At 42.1% G+C, this 16,079-nt stretch overlaps 1 protein-coding gene across 2 annotated transcripts in view; it reads right to left on the bottom strand.

The window, feature by feature from the left end:
- APBA1 (amyloid beta precursor protein binding family A member 1) overlaps positions 1–16,079 on the bottom strand; it is a 242,931-nt gene that overhangs the window by 32,544 nt on the left and 194,308 nt on the right. For both annotated transcript variants that reach the window (XM_070375790.1, XM_070375791.1), the window contains exons 3-5: positions 12,355–12,450; positions 7,989–8,028; positions 4,465–4,610 (exon numbers count right to left, since the gene is read on the bottom strand). In XM_070375790.1, the coding sequence (XP_070231891.1) occupies positions 4,465–4,610; positions 7,989–8,028; positions 12,355–12,450 (282 nt within the window). The remainder of the gene's footprint in view (positions 1–4,464; positions 4,611–7,988; positions 8,029–12,354; positions 12,451–16,079) is intronic.

Below are 16,079 nucleotides of genomic sequence, written 5' to 3'. Positions count from 1 at the left end.
AAACTTCTCCATCTCAATTTCTCTTGTAGTCTTCTGCTCACCTGGGGGTTTACTTAACAAATGCTGATGTAACAAAATTATAATCATATCTGGTAACTGTGGGGACATGAGGAGTCAGAACTCTGTCCCTAAAGATTGTGCTTTTCAAGTTCTCCTGTATGAGATAAGGCAGGACAGTCCCTGAAAAGCAGCTTGTTCCCAGGGAGTTTTGTGCATTCTTGAACTCTGCACCTGGGAGATCCTAAATTAACATGGAAAACACTGTGGGGACATCTCCAGGTATTGATGTCACCTCTTTATGCTCAGGGAGAGGGTAAAAGGAGACCAAGCAAGCTCTGACAGACAGCTCAACAGAAACCTAAGATTCTACCAGCAGCATTATTGTGTCTGAGAGACCCAGAGGTAGGAGGGTCGGTCTGATACACTGTCAGGAAGTGGTCTAGTTGGGAGTCACAGGGTAAGATGCACCTCTGGAGGTAGGGGTGGGACTTGATATAGTTGTAAATTACTCTCTGGATCATACATCCTAAAGCCTCAGTAGTAGCAGTAGTGGAAATAGTAGTAGTAGTATTGGTCGCTCAGTCGTATCTGACTCTACAATGCCATGGACTGCAGCCCACAAGGCTCCTCTGTCCGTGGAATTCTCTAGGCAAGAATACTGGAGTGGGTTGCCATTCACTTCTCCAGGCAATCTTCCTGACCCAGGGATCGAACCTGGGTCTCCTGCAATTGCAGGCATATTCTTTACCATCTAAGCCACTAGGGAAGCCAATAAATTGTCAATAATGCTATCAAAAGTTGCAGCATGGGCTTCCTGTGCAGTGATGGGTAATGAAGGGCAGGGCCAGCGCTGACCCTGTCGACTATTCAGGACATAGCAGAGCCTGGGCAAATTCGTGAGACGAGCATCAGCCCTGGAGGAGGGGGGGGAGTGGGGGTAGAAGGACGTGAAGTACCACCCCTGCTCCGTGTGACCTCCATGACCTCCGTGGTTGCTGCTCTCTCCTCCCTCAGGCTTCAAGGCAGTGTCTCACCTCACAAGGGCTCCCCACACTCCTGTGGCCTTTTGATCCAGACACCCCTCTCTCCTCCTCCGCACCCCCTTGTATACTTGCTGGCTTAATTCACTTCTCATGTGTGCTGCTGAACTTGAGTGTAAGGATCTCACCTTATAAATCACTATTTTTCCTCCCTCCCAGGACCCTGCACAGCCTTGCACACATAAATGCTCAACAAATATTCTTTCCCTTGATGAAGAAAGTTAAGGACTCTTGCTTCTTGTTCCACACTGCCATACAAAGCCCAGGATGAAGCCTGGGCATGTGTGAGAGAGAAGACATGTAAAGGGAACAGTCCCTTGAGAAGGGTGTTGATTCTGACCAATGGAAACTTGACAGAACCCAATCTGGCAAGTCCTAAGCTATTTCAACTCACTCGAAGTCCCCAGCTCTGATTTCAGTGGTGATGAAATGCCTGTGGCTCTAGCTGAAAACAGCCTCAGGGGTTCTAGGTGCTGGCAGCACCTGAATGACACGATGGCACCATCAGGGTCCCTGTCACCACTGGCTTGTCCACGGTTCTAGGGGCACTAGCGTCATGGCGGGTATTCTAGAGGCTGCATTTCCATGGGGTCAGGCCAGTTCAAACCAGTTCAAGCTAGTTTGGCTGGTTCAAACTAGCTGTGAATGACTTAAACTAGACAAAAGTGGTTTCAGGGATCAAAGAAGCTCGCTCCTTTTAAATCTTGACAATACAGATGCAAACAGGTTATGACTGGTTTGAACCGAGTTAGCCTTGCACTGACTTGGTTCAGATTAGCCAGAGTAGATCTGATCAAATGCTTTCTTTTAGGTGAAGCAAGCCAGTTCAGCTGACTGTGGCTCAGATCATGAATTCCTTATGGCTAAATTCAGACTTAAATTGAAGAAAGTAGGGAAAACCTCTAGACCATTCATGTATGACCTAAAACAAATCCCTTACGATTATACAGTGGAAGTGACAAGTAGATTCAAGGGATTAGATCTGATAGAGTGCCTGAAAAACTATGGACAGAGGTTTGTAACACTGTACAGGAGGCGGTGATCAAAATCATCCCCAAGCAAAAGAAATGCAAAAGGCAAAATGGTTGTCTGAGGAGGTCTTACAAATGGCTGAGTGAAGAAGAGAAGTGAAAGGCAAAGGAGAAAAGGAAAGATAGCCATCTGAATGCAGAGTTCCAAAGAATAGAAAGGAGAGATAAGAAAGCCTTCCTCAGTGATCAATGCAAAGAAATAGAGGAAAACAACAGAATGGGAAAGACCAGAGATCTCTTCAAGAAAATTAGAGATACCAAGGGAACATTTCATGCAAAGATGGGCACAATAAGGACAGAAATGGTATGGACCTAACAGAAGCAGAAGATATTAAGAAGAGGTGGCAAAAATACACAGAAGAACTATACAAAAAAGATCTTCATGACCCAGAAAATCACGATGGTGTGATCATTCACCTAGAGCCAGACATCCTGGAGTGTGAAGTCAAGTGGGCCTTAGGAAGCATCATTATGAAGAAAGCTAGTGGAGGTGATGGAATTCCAGCTAAGCTATTTCAAGTCCTAAAAGATGATGCTGTGAAAGTACAGGACTCAATATGCCAACAAATTGGGAAAACTCAGCAGTGGCCACAGGACTGGAAAAGGTCAGTTTTCATTCTAATCCCAAAGAAAGGCAATGCTGAAGAATGTTCAAACTACCGCACAATTACACTCATCTCACACACTAGCAAAGTAATGCTCAAAATTCTCCAAGCCAGGTTTTAACAGCACATATACTGAGAACTTGCAGATGTTTTAAGCTGGATTTAGAAAAGGTAGAAGAACAAGAGATCAAATTGTCAACATCCACTGGATCATAGAAAAAGCAAGAGAATTCTAGAAAAGCATCTACTTTCTGCTTTATCGATTATATCAAAGCCTTTGACTGTGTGGATCACAACAAACTGTAGAAAATTCTGAAAGAGATGGGACTACCAGACCACCTGACCTGCCTCCTGAAAAATCTGTATGCACGTCAAGAAGGAACAGTTAGAACCAGACTAAATGGAACAATGGACTGGTTCAAAATTGGGAAAGGAGTACGTCAAGGCTGTATATCATCACCCCACTTATTTAACTTACATGCAGAGTACATCAAGCCAGATGTTCGGCTGGATGAAACACAAGCTGGAATCAAAACTGCTGGGAGGAATATCAATAACCTCATATATGCAAATGACACCACCCTTCTGGCAGAAAGCGAAGAAGAACTAAAAAGTCTCTTGGTGAAAGTGAAAGAGGAGATTGAAAAAAGTTGGCTTAAAACTCAACATTCAAAAAACGAAGATCATGGCATCTGGTCCCATCACTTCACAGCAAAGAGATGGGGAAACAGTGGAAAGGGTGATAGACTTTATTTTCTTGAGCTCCAAAATCACTGCAGGTGGTGACTGCAGACATGAAATTAAAAGACACTTGCTCCTTGGAAGAAAAGCTATGACCGATCTAGACAGCATACTAAAAAGCAGAGACATTACTTTGCCGACAAAGGTCCATCTAGTCAAAGCTATGGTTTTTCCAGTAGTCATGTATGGATGTGAGAATTGGACCAGAAAGAAAGCTGAGTGCTGAAGAATTGATGCTTTTGAACTGTGGTATTGGAGAAGGCTCTTGAGAGTCCCTTGAACTGCAAGGAGATCAAACCAGTCAATCCTAAAGGAAATCAGTCCTAAATATTCATTAGAAGGACTGAAGCTGAAGCTCCAATACTTTGGTCACCTGATGTGAAGAACTGACTCACTGGTAAAGACCCTGATGCTTGGAAAGACTGAAGGCAGGAGAAGAAGGGGATGACAGAGGATGAGATCGTTGGATGGCATCACTGACTCAATGGACATGAGTTTGAGCAAGCTCTGGGAGTTGGTGATGGACAGGGAGGCCTGGTGTGTGGCAGTCCATGGGGTTGCAAAGAGTTGGACACGACTGAACGACTGAACTGAAGCCAGTTCAATCTAGCTTGAACAGGATCGACAGGTTCGAAAGCAATGACACCTAGTTTGAACCACTCTGTAGCATGAATGTTCAAGGCACTGATCTCTGTCAGCAGAAATGCAGTGATACAGGGCTCACATATTGGAAAGATAATATTTAAAATGCTGTCCTTTCTCATCTTTCCACTTTTCCAAAGCTTATCATCATATGTACTTCTTCCTCAAGGCTGGCCATTAAGAACAATCAAATTATATAGCATTTATGCATCAAGACTCCAACACACTTTGCAAATCATTTTTCTGTTGAGAACTTTGGCAGGTACAGGTATAAGCCCTGCCTGTCATGTCACCTCAGTCCACTCCACTAAACTTGGGACATGTGGTGCGGGGTGACCACTATGGACGGCTCAGCTGCCCACACTGGCCCACCACCCCCCCTCAGAGCACAGGGCACCCCCTCACCTTGATCCTGCTTACTGCTTCCTGGGCCTGCATCATTCGCACGTTTTTGGAGGGAGTTTTGTCTGAGAGCAGCTGGGTGGAGCCAAGGTAATTAGCAGCAAAAATGATTCCATCAATCAAGTCCTCAGGGTCACAAGGTCCAGGAACTGTAACACACAGACCATGGTGATGAGTGAGGCCACGTGTGCCCCCCATCATGCCCCTTCCCCTCTGCTACACGCCTCCAACACAGGTGGTCAGCTCCCGACACCCCTGAGCAGGTGCATCTACCTGAGAGTCTAAGGCATCTCTCTGATCTCCCTTCACTATGCCCTCATTTTCAAACAGAAGGGCAAATTCTTCCTTAGAGGAATCTACTTCACCCAGACCATTTACTATGAGAAACAATGTGAATATTTATTTAAACATAAAATATAAAATTCATTGCTAAATGATGCTGTTTTTTGGGAGAAGGAACACTATACCATCACGTCTGGCTCTCCTGGGTCTAGTCAGCTTCTCTCACACAGTGGGTATCAAATAAACGTTTGCTGGACAAATGGTTAGATGAGCAGAAGGCCATCTTGTTAGACAGCCTCATCATCCAGTAGTTCCTTTGCTTGCCACTGATTCATATCACCTACCCCCTCCATTTTATCCATAATGGGGGAAATAAATATTATAAATCAGAAAAATGAGTATTTGCTGCAGAATGTCTGGATTCCCCAAAGAGCCTCTAACCTGAAGTCTGTAAGAGAGGTAACATGACCCCAGAGTCATGGTCTCGTGCTAATAACCTTGTTGACTTACCTGCTATAATGTGCCCGGCCTGGATCCACATGCATACCAATTCCAAGGAAATTTGGAATTTTCTGTTCTCATTCACCAGCCTTTCAAATCAAACCTTTAATTTTAAATAATTAACATGGAGGCATCTGATTCTAACCATTGCTGTTGTTTAGTTGCTCAGTTGTGTCTGACTCTTTTGCGATCCCCATGGACTGTAGTCCATCAGGCTCCTCTGACTATGGGATTTCCCAGGCAAGAATACCGGAGTGGACTGCCATATCCTTCTCCAGGGGATCTTTCTGATCCAGGGACAGAACCCATGTCTCCTGCATTGGCAGGCAGGGTCTTTACCACTGAGTCACCTGGGAAGTTTGATTCTAATCATGATCACCTACAAACCCCACTGGAAATTAAAACGTGTTGGGACTAATACATAACTTTACAACAGATGTGAAAAGAAAGGCATTTTAATTCTGCAGTGAAAACATATGTATTTTCTTTGGCTTGAATGCCATATTTGGAAAGACTAAAATATACTTTTTAACCCACTGTTAAAAACTCAGGCTCTTAGACAACTCGAAATGGAAACAATTTGCCTTTTCCTCTTGAAGAGCTAATCTAGAATGATTTTTATTTTTATCCTTACACATCAAGCTCATCTTGAGTTTAAACAGCTGGTTCCCACGATAAGCTACTTCTCAGGGTACAGACAACGTAATCTATTTGTTTTCCTAAAACCAGGGCGCTGGTGGAAAAAAAGAAATTAACTGTTTTAGGAAAGGTCTTCACAAAGCATCTGTGTAGAAGTTAAATCAGGAAACCTGTTAAGTTTTCTGATTCTCAATCTTTCTGAGAAAGGTTTCTGGACAAACACTGAGGGATACAGCCAAACCTGCCTCTATCACATGCCAGTCATTTGTGTGCTTCTTGAAAGACACACGGTTCCTACCCTGAAGGTTTTACAGATATGAGCAGAATTCAGGTTATTTACAATGTATAACTTCAGTTATACAGCAGGGAAGCACTGTTAAAGTAAAATAATACATGGACAAGTTTGGATCTATACTATGTCTTGTAAAAAGTAAAATATCATCATAAATCCCAGTGATGGATTTATAATGTTACATAAATGTAATCATTTTTGACAACCAAGAGAAAAAAAGACCTCATCCAGAACAGCAACTTTTAAAAGACTTCCATTTATTTTGTGAAAATAATGAATGTTAAAAGAAAAAAAAATGAAACATCTTTTTCCTCTTTGGGATTTCTTTTCTCTATGGGATTTCCACTATCATATATTCATCGGTGGGTTTAGCTCTCTTTACTGAAAAGGGTCCCTTTTCAACCACAGTTAAGTATGAATATGTAGATGTGTTTAAGAGTAATTCAGGTGATATTTAAGCAACCATATAAATGTCAAGAAGCTGAGAGAGAGAAATATTGGACCTAAACAAATACATATTTGAGATACAATTTATGTCAATTATTTTCTAGGGAAATTGACTAGAATCAAATGTCACTGTATTACACTCACAAAAAATAATCCTAATTTCATTTTACACTTAGTGCTAGTGTAACTTTTTTAAAGTTAAAAAAATTAAAGTTATATTTCTCCTAAGTCAAAGAATTGCAGACTTTCCTTTTCAGTGATGCCTTTGTGTTGCTCTATGGGTGAACAAGCACACACATTATATCTTCACATTCATGTTGATGCTGAGCTTGGAAATCTCGAAGAATATTTTCTAAATTCCTGAAAACTCCCCCAAGTGCTCTTCTGGAGTTCTGGGTCTTTGCAAAAACAATGCATATAATTTCCAGGTTACTCAAGAAAGAAACGACCTTGTCCTGGGCTTCAGGCCAAAGGGTTCAAAGGAAGGTTTATGAATTCAGGTAATTTATCCTCGGGCAGTGGAACAGACATGGAACCTGAAGGTCAGACACAATGTCTGGGTATCCTATGGCCCCTAGAAAACCCTCCTTCAAGGATATGATAATGCCCCTGCTCCCTCAGATCATCTGCCATCCTCCCTGGTAGAGGATCAGTAGTCGTGCCATCTGTGTGGTCCAACCTCAAGCTGCGGTGCCTAGTCTGCACAACCACGTGGCTGTCCTGCATAGATTATCAATCCCATGGAGAACGGTGAAGTTAAGACTGCCGGTTCCCAGCCTGTCTCTGCGACTCTCACTGCAGGATCTTGGGAAGGCTGCTCACCCTCGCTCTATGCCTTAGTTCTCATGCATAACACGGGGATAATGATAAAATCCACTTCACAAGATCAATCTGAGGATTCAATTAGTTATCAGTACCTGGCAGAGTAAGAGAGCTTGATAAGTGTTACTATTATTAGCTCACCCAAGCAAGAGACAGGAATTACTGGGAACTTTTTTTTTTTTTTAAACTTTCCCCTTAGTTAAACACTGTTTCTAATTGAATGGTTCCTGATGAATGCAAGAGGTATACTGGATTGGAGATGAGGAGACATGGGTTTTGAATCCAATATGGCCAGTTCTAGGCTAGGCAAAACCCCAGCACCCCTCAGCCTCACCGTCTCCTGGACAGAATCAGCAAGGATAGGGAGGAGGGTCTTTGAGAGGTTCATGGCTATTGCTGTTTTAGTCTAAGATTCTAAGACTGAATAAGTGACTTTGTGGCCTTTCTTTCCCACTAGTATCTTACAGCCCAGTTCTTCCAATACCCAAAATGCTAAAAGATTCATGAATGACTCAGTGTTTAGTATTTCCTTTTCAGCTCTTACCTTCAACGTAGGTTGGGAATGAAGCCAAGCTTTTTCTTGACTGTAAATAAGACAAAAAGTTTCAAAAAGGACAAAGCATCATTAAAAATTCATTAACACAACCATCCATGCAAAATGAAAAATGAATACATCACCAATGGCAGATATTAACAGATGTCAACCATTTTTGGCTACAGAAAATGAAGTGTGAATAAATATATGCATTTATTATTAAAAGTTACCTGAAGCCCAGAACCATCCATTCATATTTTAGATAATCTAAAAACCCTACATTCCATAATCAGAGAAATGTTTGTTATCTTAAAAAATAATCCATGGACCAAAATTCATAATTAGCAGTAACAATAAAGGCTCCATTTATATTTGTAAGAATCTAGGTGTGTGAGAAACTGTTGATTAGTAAAAGCACCAATAATATGATTATATGTTAAAATTAAGAATTCCCTTTGAGAATTTTATTCCACTTTAGGTCTTTGCAGGGCAAATTTTGTTTGTACTTTAGGTCTGATCTCTCACTGTGCTAAAAATGGTTGCTAGGGTTTTTTATCTCTTCCTTTCATCTCTTACTGGTGTATTTTAGTTTAAAAATTCCATTACATAAGTCATTATTATGTGTTACCATGTATTGTATATTATTCTTAAAATAAGAGCCCAATAAACAAAGAAGTTTAAGAAGCAGTTAAAAAATCTGTCACAATAATGATTTATGTAATGGCATTTTTTATATTAAGTAAAACCCCATAGCAAAGGTTAGTCTCCCAACAGCATCCTTGAAGTGGATATAATCAGTTAGAAGGTTTATAGAACCTGACTGGATGACAGTTTAAACGCCAGCTCTCAGAGGACCAACACTTAACCCTTGGTTCCTTTCATAAGCCAATGTCCCAGAGATAACTCTCAGTGGAGTAAGAGTCAGTAATTCATTTCTACTTCAACCAGTAACAGAATTTGCAGCTGACAGTCTGGGGCAGGATGATGTGAGCATTGTAGGAGAGTCGAGAGCTAGTGTAGAAGAGTCCCTAAAATGGGCAAAATCAGAGTCTGCATGGCCAAGGGTTATCTTCAGAAAGCCTGAGGATTTCCACTGCTAAGAATCTACCAGGTGTCAGGTGATGATTTCAGAACAAGACCATCTAGTAAAACATAGCTGCTCAGTAGGGTGACTTGAATTGATGGAATACTCTGGGGTGCCTAGTGGACTGACAGAGGGAAGGGGCCTGTGTGATGGCTGGGATATCATGGGGAACACCTTGATACAGTTTATACAGTGCTCTTCATTTGGAAGATGGGAATGGTAAAGGGATGATAAATTAAATTTGCATAATATTAAAAAAAAAAAAACAGTAGTGTTAGCTGTTATGTGAAAAACTGGAGGGAGTAAAAGAAACAATTTTAAGACTTTAAACTCAACCCAGGACAAGGACAAGAATTCAACACTAATCACACAATACACAATGCAGGGTAATCTCAGTAAACGTGCTGGAGATGTGCTCACTGGGATGAAAAAGCTCCTCATACCAAAGGCGGGTTTCTGGTTTCAGAAAAGAATCACCTTTCGGGACACTAAGGACACAGTTCACCAGGAATGAAAAGTCACTGGCTGCTAGAGCATCTACGGAAAAATGCACACCTAGTGAACGTCAGATTACGTGGACAGGAGAAAAAGGGAACTCCAAGTTCAAAAATGCTTTACATTAATTTTACTTTCTATTTACTCAAACGAGAAGACAGGCCCAGTTGAGTGCCTGCTGGCTTAAACTCTGTTGCTTTAAAGAAAAAAAAATCTATAATTTCATGGTATGCAGATGAAAGCTAGCTTCTTCACAAGGGCCTAAGACTTTTAGATTATTATTCCCCAACCATTTCCCTCTCCTTGCCCTCAGCATTTAGGGGCAATAAGGGCTTTACTTCATCTAATCAAAATGGTTTAACTTCCAGGTACAACTAAGAAGCCAATTTATATTTTCTTGGACTATTCGGATACTTTTCTGAATGCTAATCTCAAGGACAGTGCTCAGATTTGAGCAGAAGCTACAAGAATCGCATTAGTCTACAGCTCTAAAAGCTGCCATTTTCTTTAGAGTCACAATGCAGGGCATTTGGTTCATTCGTGTATTCTCTATTCATGGGCTCATGACTGGCTTTCTTTAGTCTCTAGGGTAGTAAACTTTTTTTTTTTTTTTAAGAGTTTTGTGAAATGAAAGAATCTCTAATTATTGCACACAAAGAGGATTTTCATCATTATTTCTAAAGATATGCAGAAACATGTGCCAAGTCCTGTAGGAACTGGGAAACTAACAAATTTGCCTTGCTTATTATATCTGATGAATAATCAAATGCTGAATATTCAGATGTCTGATGAGCCCTTTGTTTTCTCACATGTGGACAGAAATGAACATTAGTTGATCCTTAACATTCAAGAATTAACAGAGACACATTCAAGAAGATAAAGGCCAAATCTTTGGGATGTTTAAGAGGTCACTCAAACCGTGTGTAGAGCCTGGAGGCCTGAACATTGAAATAATAACACACAAGCTACCTGTCCATACAGTGTATGTCCTGCAAGTACTCTCTACCCCAGGGACAACAGATTGTGATGTTAAGAGCCTGGGCTCTCCAGAACTCTGGATTTTAAACCTGGCCCTACTACTTGTGACATCTGGGATGTAAGGTAAGTTACTTAACCTCTCAGCTTCCTCCATTAATAATTGAAGACAATAATTCCTACCTCATAGAAGTCATTTAATGCTTAAATGAGATACTATGTGATTTGCCTGGCCTGGTGCCTGAATGCATAAACGCTCAAGAAATGGTAACTCTCATTACTGTTATCATCACTGTGGCTTTTCTTCTTGCCATTTGTGCTCACCTATTCATGTGCTATGAATAAAATATAAGGGGTGCAGGGCCAGAAGAAACCGTAACCCCATTACTCCTGTTCCCGAGGCCTGATCAAGACCAGAGAAGGACAAAACATATTTCAAATCTAAATTCTAATATTGGTGTCATTTCTGAGACTGTCTCCCTGTGTTTGTTTGCTTTAATATGAATAGATTAATAAAAAATACTTCTCCCCTGCATGAATATTTAATGGCAAACGGATGTGTATTCAATGATACATCAAAGGTAAATTTTAACTAAGACTCCTTTTTAGAAGTGATCGCCACTCAGGTTAAAATGGAGATCACTTTCTCCACTGAATTTAACTTTCTTTATCAGCAAAAAGGAAGGAAAATTAGATAATCATTCATTATGTGGTTTATCTCTTTCATGAATATCCCCAGTGCTGATTAGGCATTATCTATATTTAGAGCGAGCTGAGCCCACGCATAAGATGATCGTGCAGGTCAGTATTGACCTGATGCTAGTTCATACACAGGTGGGAGGAGCAGTTAGCCAGGAGTAAAAGGACAATGGGTGCTGAAGAAGGCAATGTTTCCCCCTCAGGGAAAAACACCTGCCCTTTTCTAGCCTCAGAAACCTTAGTAGGAGCCAGCAGCATCTTCTCTCTTAAATATTCTCTGCCAGAGCAGAGCATGGCCTCCATCAGTAGGGTGACCATAGGATTGGCTGTTCAAAGAGACACTTTACAGTTGCACTTCCCAGCAGCCCCTAGCCACACATAGTTATTTAATTAAAATGCAATAAAATGAAAAATTCAGTTTCTCAGTGCCACTGGCCGCATCTCCAGGGCTAGCAAGGCACACACAGCTGGTGTGTGTCTACCAAACACGACAGTCCAGAAGCAGAACATTCCCGGCATCACAGGGAGTCCTCTAGAACAGCACTGCTTTAGAGTGAGAAGGGGTGCTCACCCGGTGTGCTGCTTGGACAACAAGTATGAACAAGAACTACCCCAGATAAACAGGACAAGCAGTCGCCCTGTTGTCAAAAAGCTATTTTACTTGGGCCTGAAATAAATGAGTATTTAAGAAACCAGCCCACTTCCCAAACCACATAGCAACTGTAATGCCATGGCATCGAGGCTCATAACCTCACTGCTCAACCGTTTTTGATGTTTCACATTCAACAGTATTTTCTGCAATCAAGGAAATGTTCTGTCAACTCTGCTTCCAGTACAATAGCCACTAGTCACATGTGGCTACTGAGCACCTGACATGTGGCTAGTGTGCTCGAGGAAGTGACTTTTTCATCTTATTTATGAATTAAAATAGACACCAGTGGCTAGTGGCTATCGAACGGGATGGCACAGCTTTAATCACTGAATTCCGTGCTGGAGAGATGAGGATTGTTCTCCCTACAGTAATCTGGGTCAGCAGCTCTATGGGAGGCTGGGTAAAGCATAAACCAGAATTGAAATAAAACATAATGGACTGATGGCTTTTGAGACAAAATGGTATCCTACCTCTTTATTTGTGGAGGCTTCCGCGGGGTCACCAGGATGAAGGGGTGTGCTCAAAGACTCTGCACCCAGGGGTGAGGAACTGCCCGGAGATGGGGACTGGAAAACAGACAGCAAAGCAAAACAGTGAGAACTGCACAGGGAACGCCGGGGTGAACCACCTGGCCTTAGGGACCTGGGGAGACAGGAGAGAGCTGTACACGACTGAAGAACATTTCAGCAGTGAGAAAACTTCCTGGAACAGAGTGCCAACGGTACCTAGAAGGCTTGGATTTGTCAAGCTTTCTTTAAATTCCTGCCCTGTTTTCAGAGGCCCTTACAGTTCCCCTTCTCCCTCATCCACCACCTCAGGCCAAGTGTTGAAACACAGCAAGAGCTGACGACCAAACTTAAAGCACAGATGAATAAAGCTAATAGTGATACTCAAGTGGTTTCTGTTTTTAAAACATTTTTCTTATTGAAGGATACAAAGACTTTGGATGCTAAATGTCTTAAAAAATTACCTGCCTAAGATGACCTAAGTGAAAAAGTAAAAATTAAAGCATAAATTTTTAAAGAGGCAGCTGGGACTGGTTTTGATGAATGGAAACTGAACCAGTTGTAAAATATTTTGTCTGATTTAATCCAGCAGCCACGGAAAACAGAGATATTTCAGCATTCAAACAACATTACCTTGGTGACTCTTAGAAGAGTTAAACTCTTTGTTAAGCAATATGTTTAAAGATAAGGCTTATCACTTAAAATGAACAAACTACAATAAAAGATACAACACGGCTAAATCTCAAGAATATTAAGAAAAGGTTAAAGGCACAGAAAACCAAAACCACAGTTTGATTCCTTCAAAAACAAGGAAAATGAAATAATTTATTAAATAAGGAGAAGGAAGAAGGGTATAGACTTGAGGAAGAGAAGAAAGGAGCCTTCAAAATTACTGGCAATTTTCCATTTGTCAAATTAGGTGATGAGAACACTGTTTTATTTGTTATAATAAACACAGCTTTTTTAAAATCTATTTTTAATTGGAGGATAATTGCTTCACAGCGTTGTGTTCCTTTCTTCCATAGCACAACATGAATCAGCCCTAAGTATACATACGTTCCCCTCCCTCTTGAACCTCCCCCTCCCACCCCCTACCCCACCCCACCCCACCCCTCTAGGTTGTCACGGAGCACCAGGTTGAGCTCCCTGTGTCACACAGCAACTTCCCAGTAGCTATCTATTTTACCTATGGTAATGGACATGCTTCAATGCTACTTTCTCAATGTGTCCCACCCTCTCCTTTCTCCACTTAAAAAAACACTTTTAAATACTCATTGATGTACTTAATAATAAAAGAGAAAGAAAAAGAAAAAGACTTAGAAAAGGTTTGGAAAGCAGGGGTTCCATCAGGCATGTTACTGCCCCCAGGTGATGGGCTCAGGCTCCCTCTGCGGGCCCTGCTTGAATGGATCTGAAGCTCCAGGCCAGTGAAGGTGCTTAAAACTCTCCTCAGCTGATCCCTGAAGATTTCTGCATGCTCCCAAAATCTGGGGGATGAAGAAAATCTTCAGGTGAGCCACAGGGATGCTTAAGAATTCTGTAGCCATGGTCCTCTGAGAGCAAGAACACACCGCTTCACAGCTTGTTTGATGGAAGGCATAAAACCTAGTCCAGGTAAAGATCTATTCTCTGAGGAAGTATAGGGCTATGAGTGAGGAGAGGTACATGCTGGGCAATGAAAGCAAAATCACACGAGCAGTAGCTTGAGCCTGCTCCTGATCTCTACAGACCAAGCCCCAGGGGAAGCGGGGGTACAGAGACATCAGGAATGTATCTCTGCTTGGGGAAGGTGAACGTTCCATGGAGTGTGGTGCAGAGGAGGGGAGGGGGCATGTTCATACATGGCAGGGGGGTCAGCAAGCACTGGGTGAAATCATAAAAACAATACATTCTTTCCAAAAAGTCTCAGTTACAGGAAATACCCAATGAACTGAAGGATGATGTGGTGAGACATAGAGTTACGCGCACAGACATGGTGCTGTCTCGACCTGCTGCTGCGAGGCCTGGATGTGTTTCCTATGAGCTGATGTACCTGATTCTGAGCAGAGAGGTGAGGACCAGCGAGCCTCTTCATCACTCACGTGCAGAAATCAGCTGCTCCATAGTTAAGCCAAGAGGATACACATCAGGGTGACGTGAGGTACAAAGTACCTGAGCCCCTCAGTCTCTGGATGCAAGAAAGGTACCCTGTGTGCCTCTGAAAAGAACACACAGAACTTTTCATTTGGCACCCCAGAGAGGTGGTGGGGACTTGCTGAGTTAGCTCTATGTCTGGCCTACTCAAAATTAATGGAGTAAAGTTTTCATGAGAATTTAATGCCTTTAAATTTTCCTAGTTTTTCAAATATGAAGCACTTCTTAGATATTTATGTCTATTTTTCCCCAAGTAATTTTCTCTGTCACAAAGATTTTAAAGGTCTAATCCCTGGGGAAGCTAGCACAGCTGCTTTTTCTTTAATTGCTTTGTTTGAGGGCCAATGTATCACTTTCATTAAAAAAAAAAAATGCTCCCAAAGTATCCCACAGTGCCTATTTCTCTAATTAGCTTCTGTTGCAAAGCTTCTAAAAACGGAGGCTTTGCAGTGCTGTGAGCACCGGGTCATCTCTGGATGATGTGAGAAGACAGGTTATCTGCAGAGCAGGCTGGGGTACAGGAGAGGCAGGTCCGACCCCACAATAAGGCTTGGTGACCAGCGCCAGTCACCCACCACGGGACCCCCGGGAAGAGGTACACATGTGACTCTGGTGCGCATGTCTCGCCGAGGCTCTCACGGGACCCACACCAGGCCTGATTAGAAGCCACTTCCCGTCCCTAGCCTTCCACATGCACATGAGGTCCCTTGAGCTTCCTTCTATCTGCACAAGCAATTACTGACCTCCACCTAGAGCCTTCTCCCTTGTTCTCTCCTTCGAAAGCGCTCATCTTGTTGAAGCCTTCTCAGACTCTGTTTAAGCTACTATTCTCCCCTGATGGCACGTCCCAGGTTTTCTAATTATCTGTTTCTCTGTGTGCCTCCCCTTTCCCAAGAACTCTTTAGCAAAGCTCTTGTCTTCGTCTTGGTGATCCGAGTGCCTCGCCTTGGGCACTCGTGAACAGCAGGGATTCACTCACTAAATGTTTACTGAATAAATGATGTCAATGTGGTTTTCAGCCTTACCATGTTTTCCAAGTTGTGCCAAAAGCAGTCAATAACTACTTTCTTGTATTATTTTTAGAGGTCAGTGATAAGCCTCTTTCTGTTATGGGACCCCTACTCTGCTACATCTGCATTTTGAACTGGAAAACTAGAGAAATGGCTTTGCCTGTGAAGACTCTGACCTTAGCTCCAGCAAAGTCCCTTTAAAGCACAAAACTGTCCCCAAGAGATTACCCTACCTGGAAGCCTACTACCTGCTACACCACTGCTGACAAAGTCAAGATGCAAAAACACCTTCAGAGCAGACACAGACTCCATGGAGCCCAAACCAAGATGTTAATGTCAATTCATCTCAAATGTCTGCTTTAAAAGCCCTTTGCCCCTCACCCCAACTTCTGCCTCTTCATATGCTGAAGAGCAGAGAGAAAACCAGAAATTGGAAAATAGTTTTTACTTTCAAAGAATGTATTGGAGGCAAAATTTCGCAAAAGTAAAAACTATCATTACATATTTCTGTCTGGAGTCTCATGCTTTCTGGGTTACTGGATGGAT

The sequence above is a fragment of the Bos mutus genome, chromosome 8 (genome assembly GCF_027580195.1).
Source record: "Bos mutus isolate GX-2022 chromosome 8, NWIPB_WYAK_1.1, whole genome shotgun sequence".
NCBI lineage: Eukaryota > Metazoa > Chordata > Mammalia > Artiodactyla > Bovidae > Bos > Bos mutus.
This window is presented reverse-complemented; position numbering and strand designations above follow the sequence as displayed.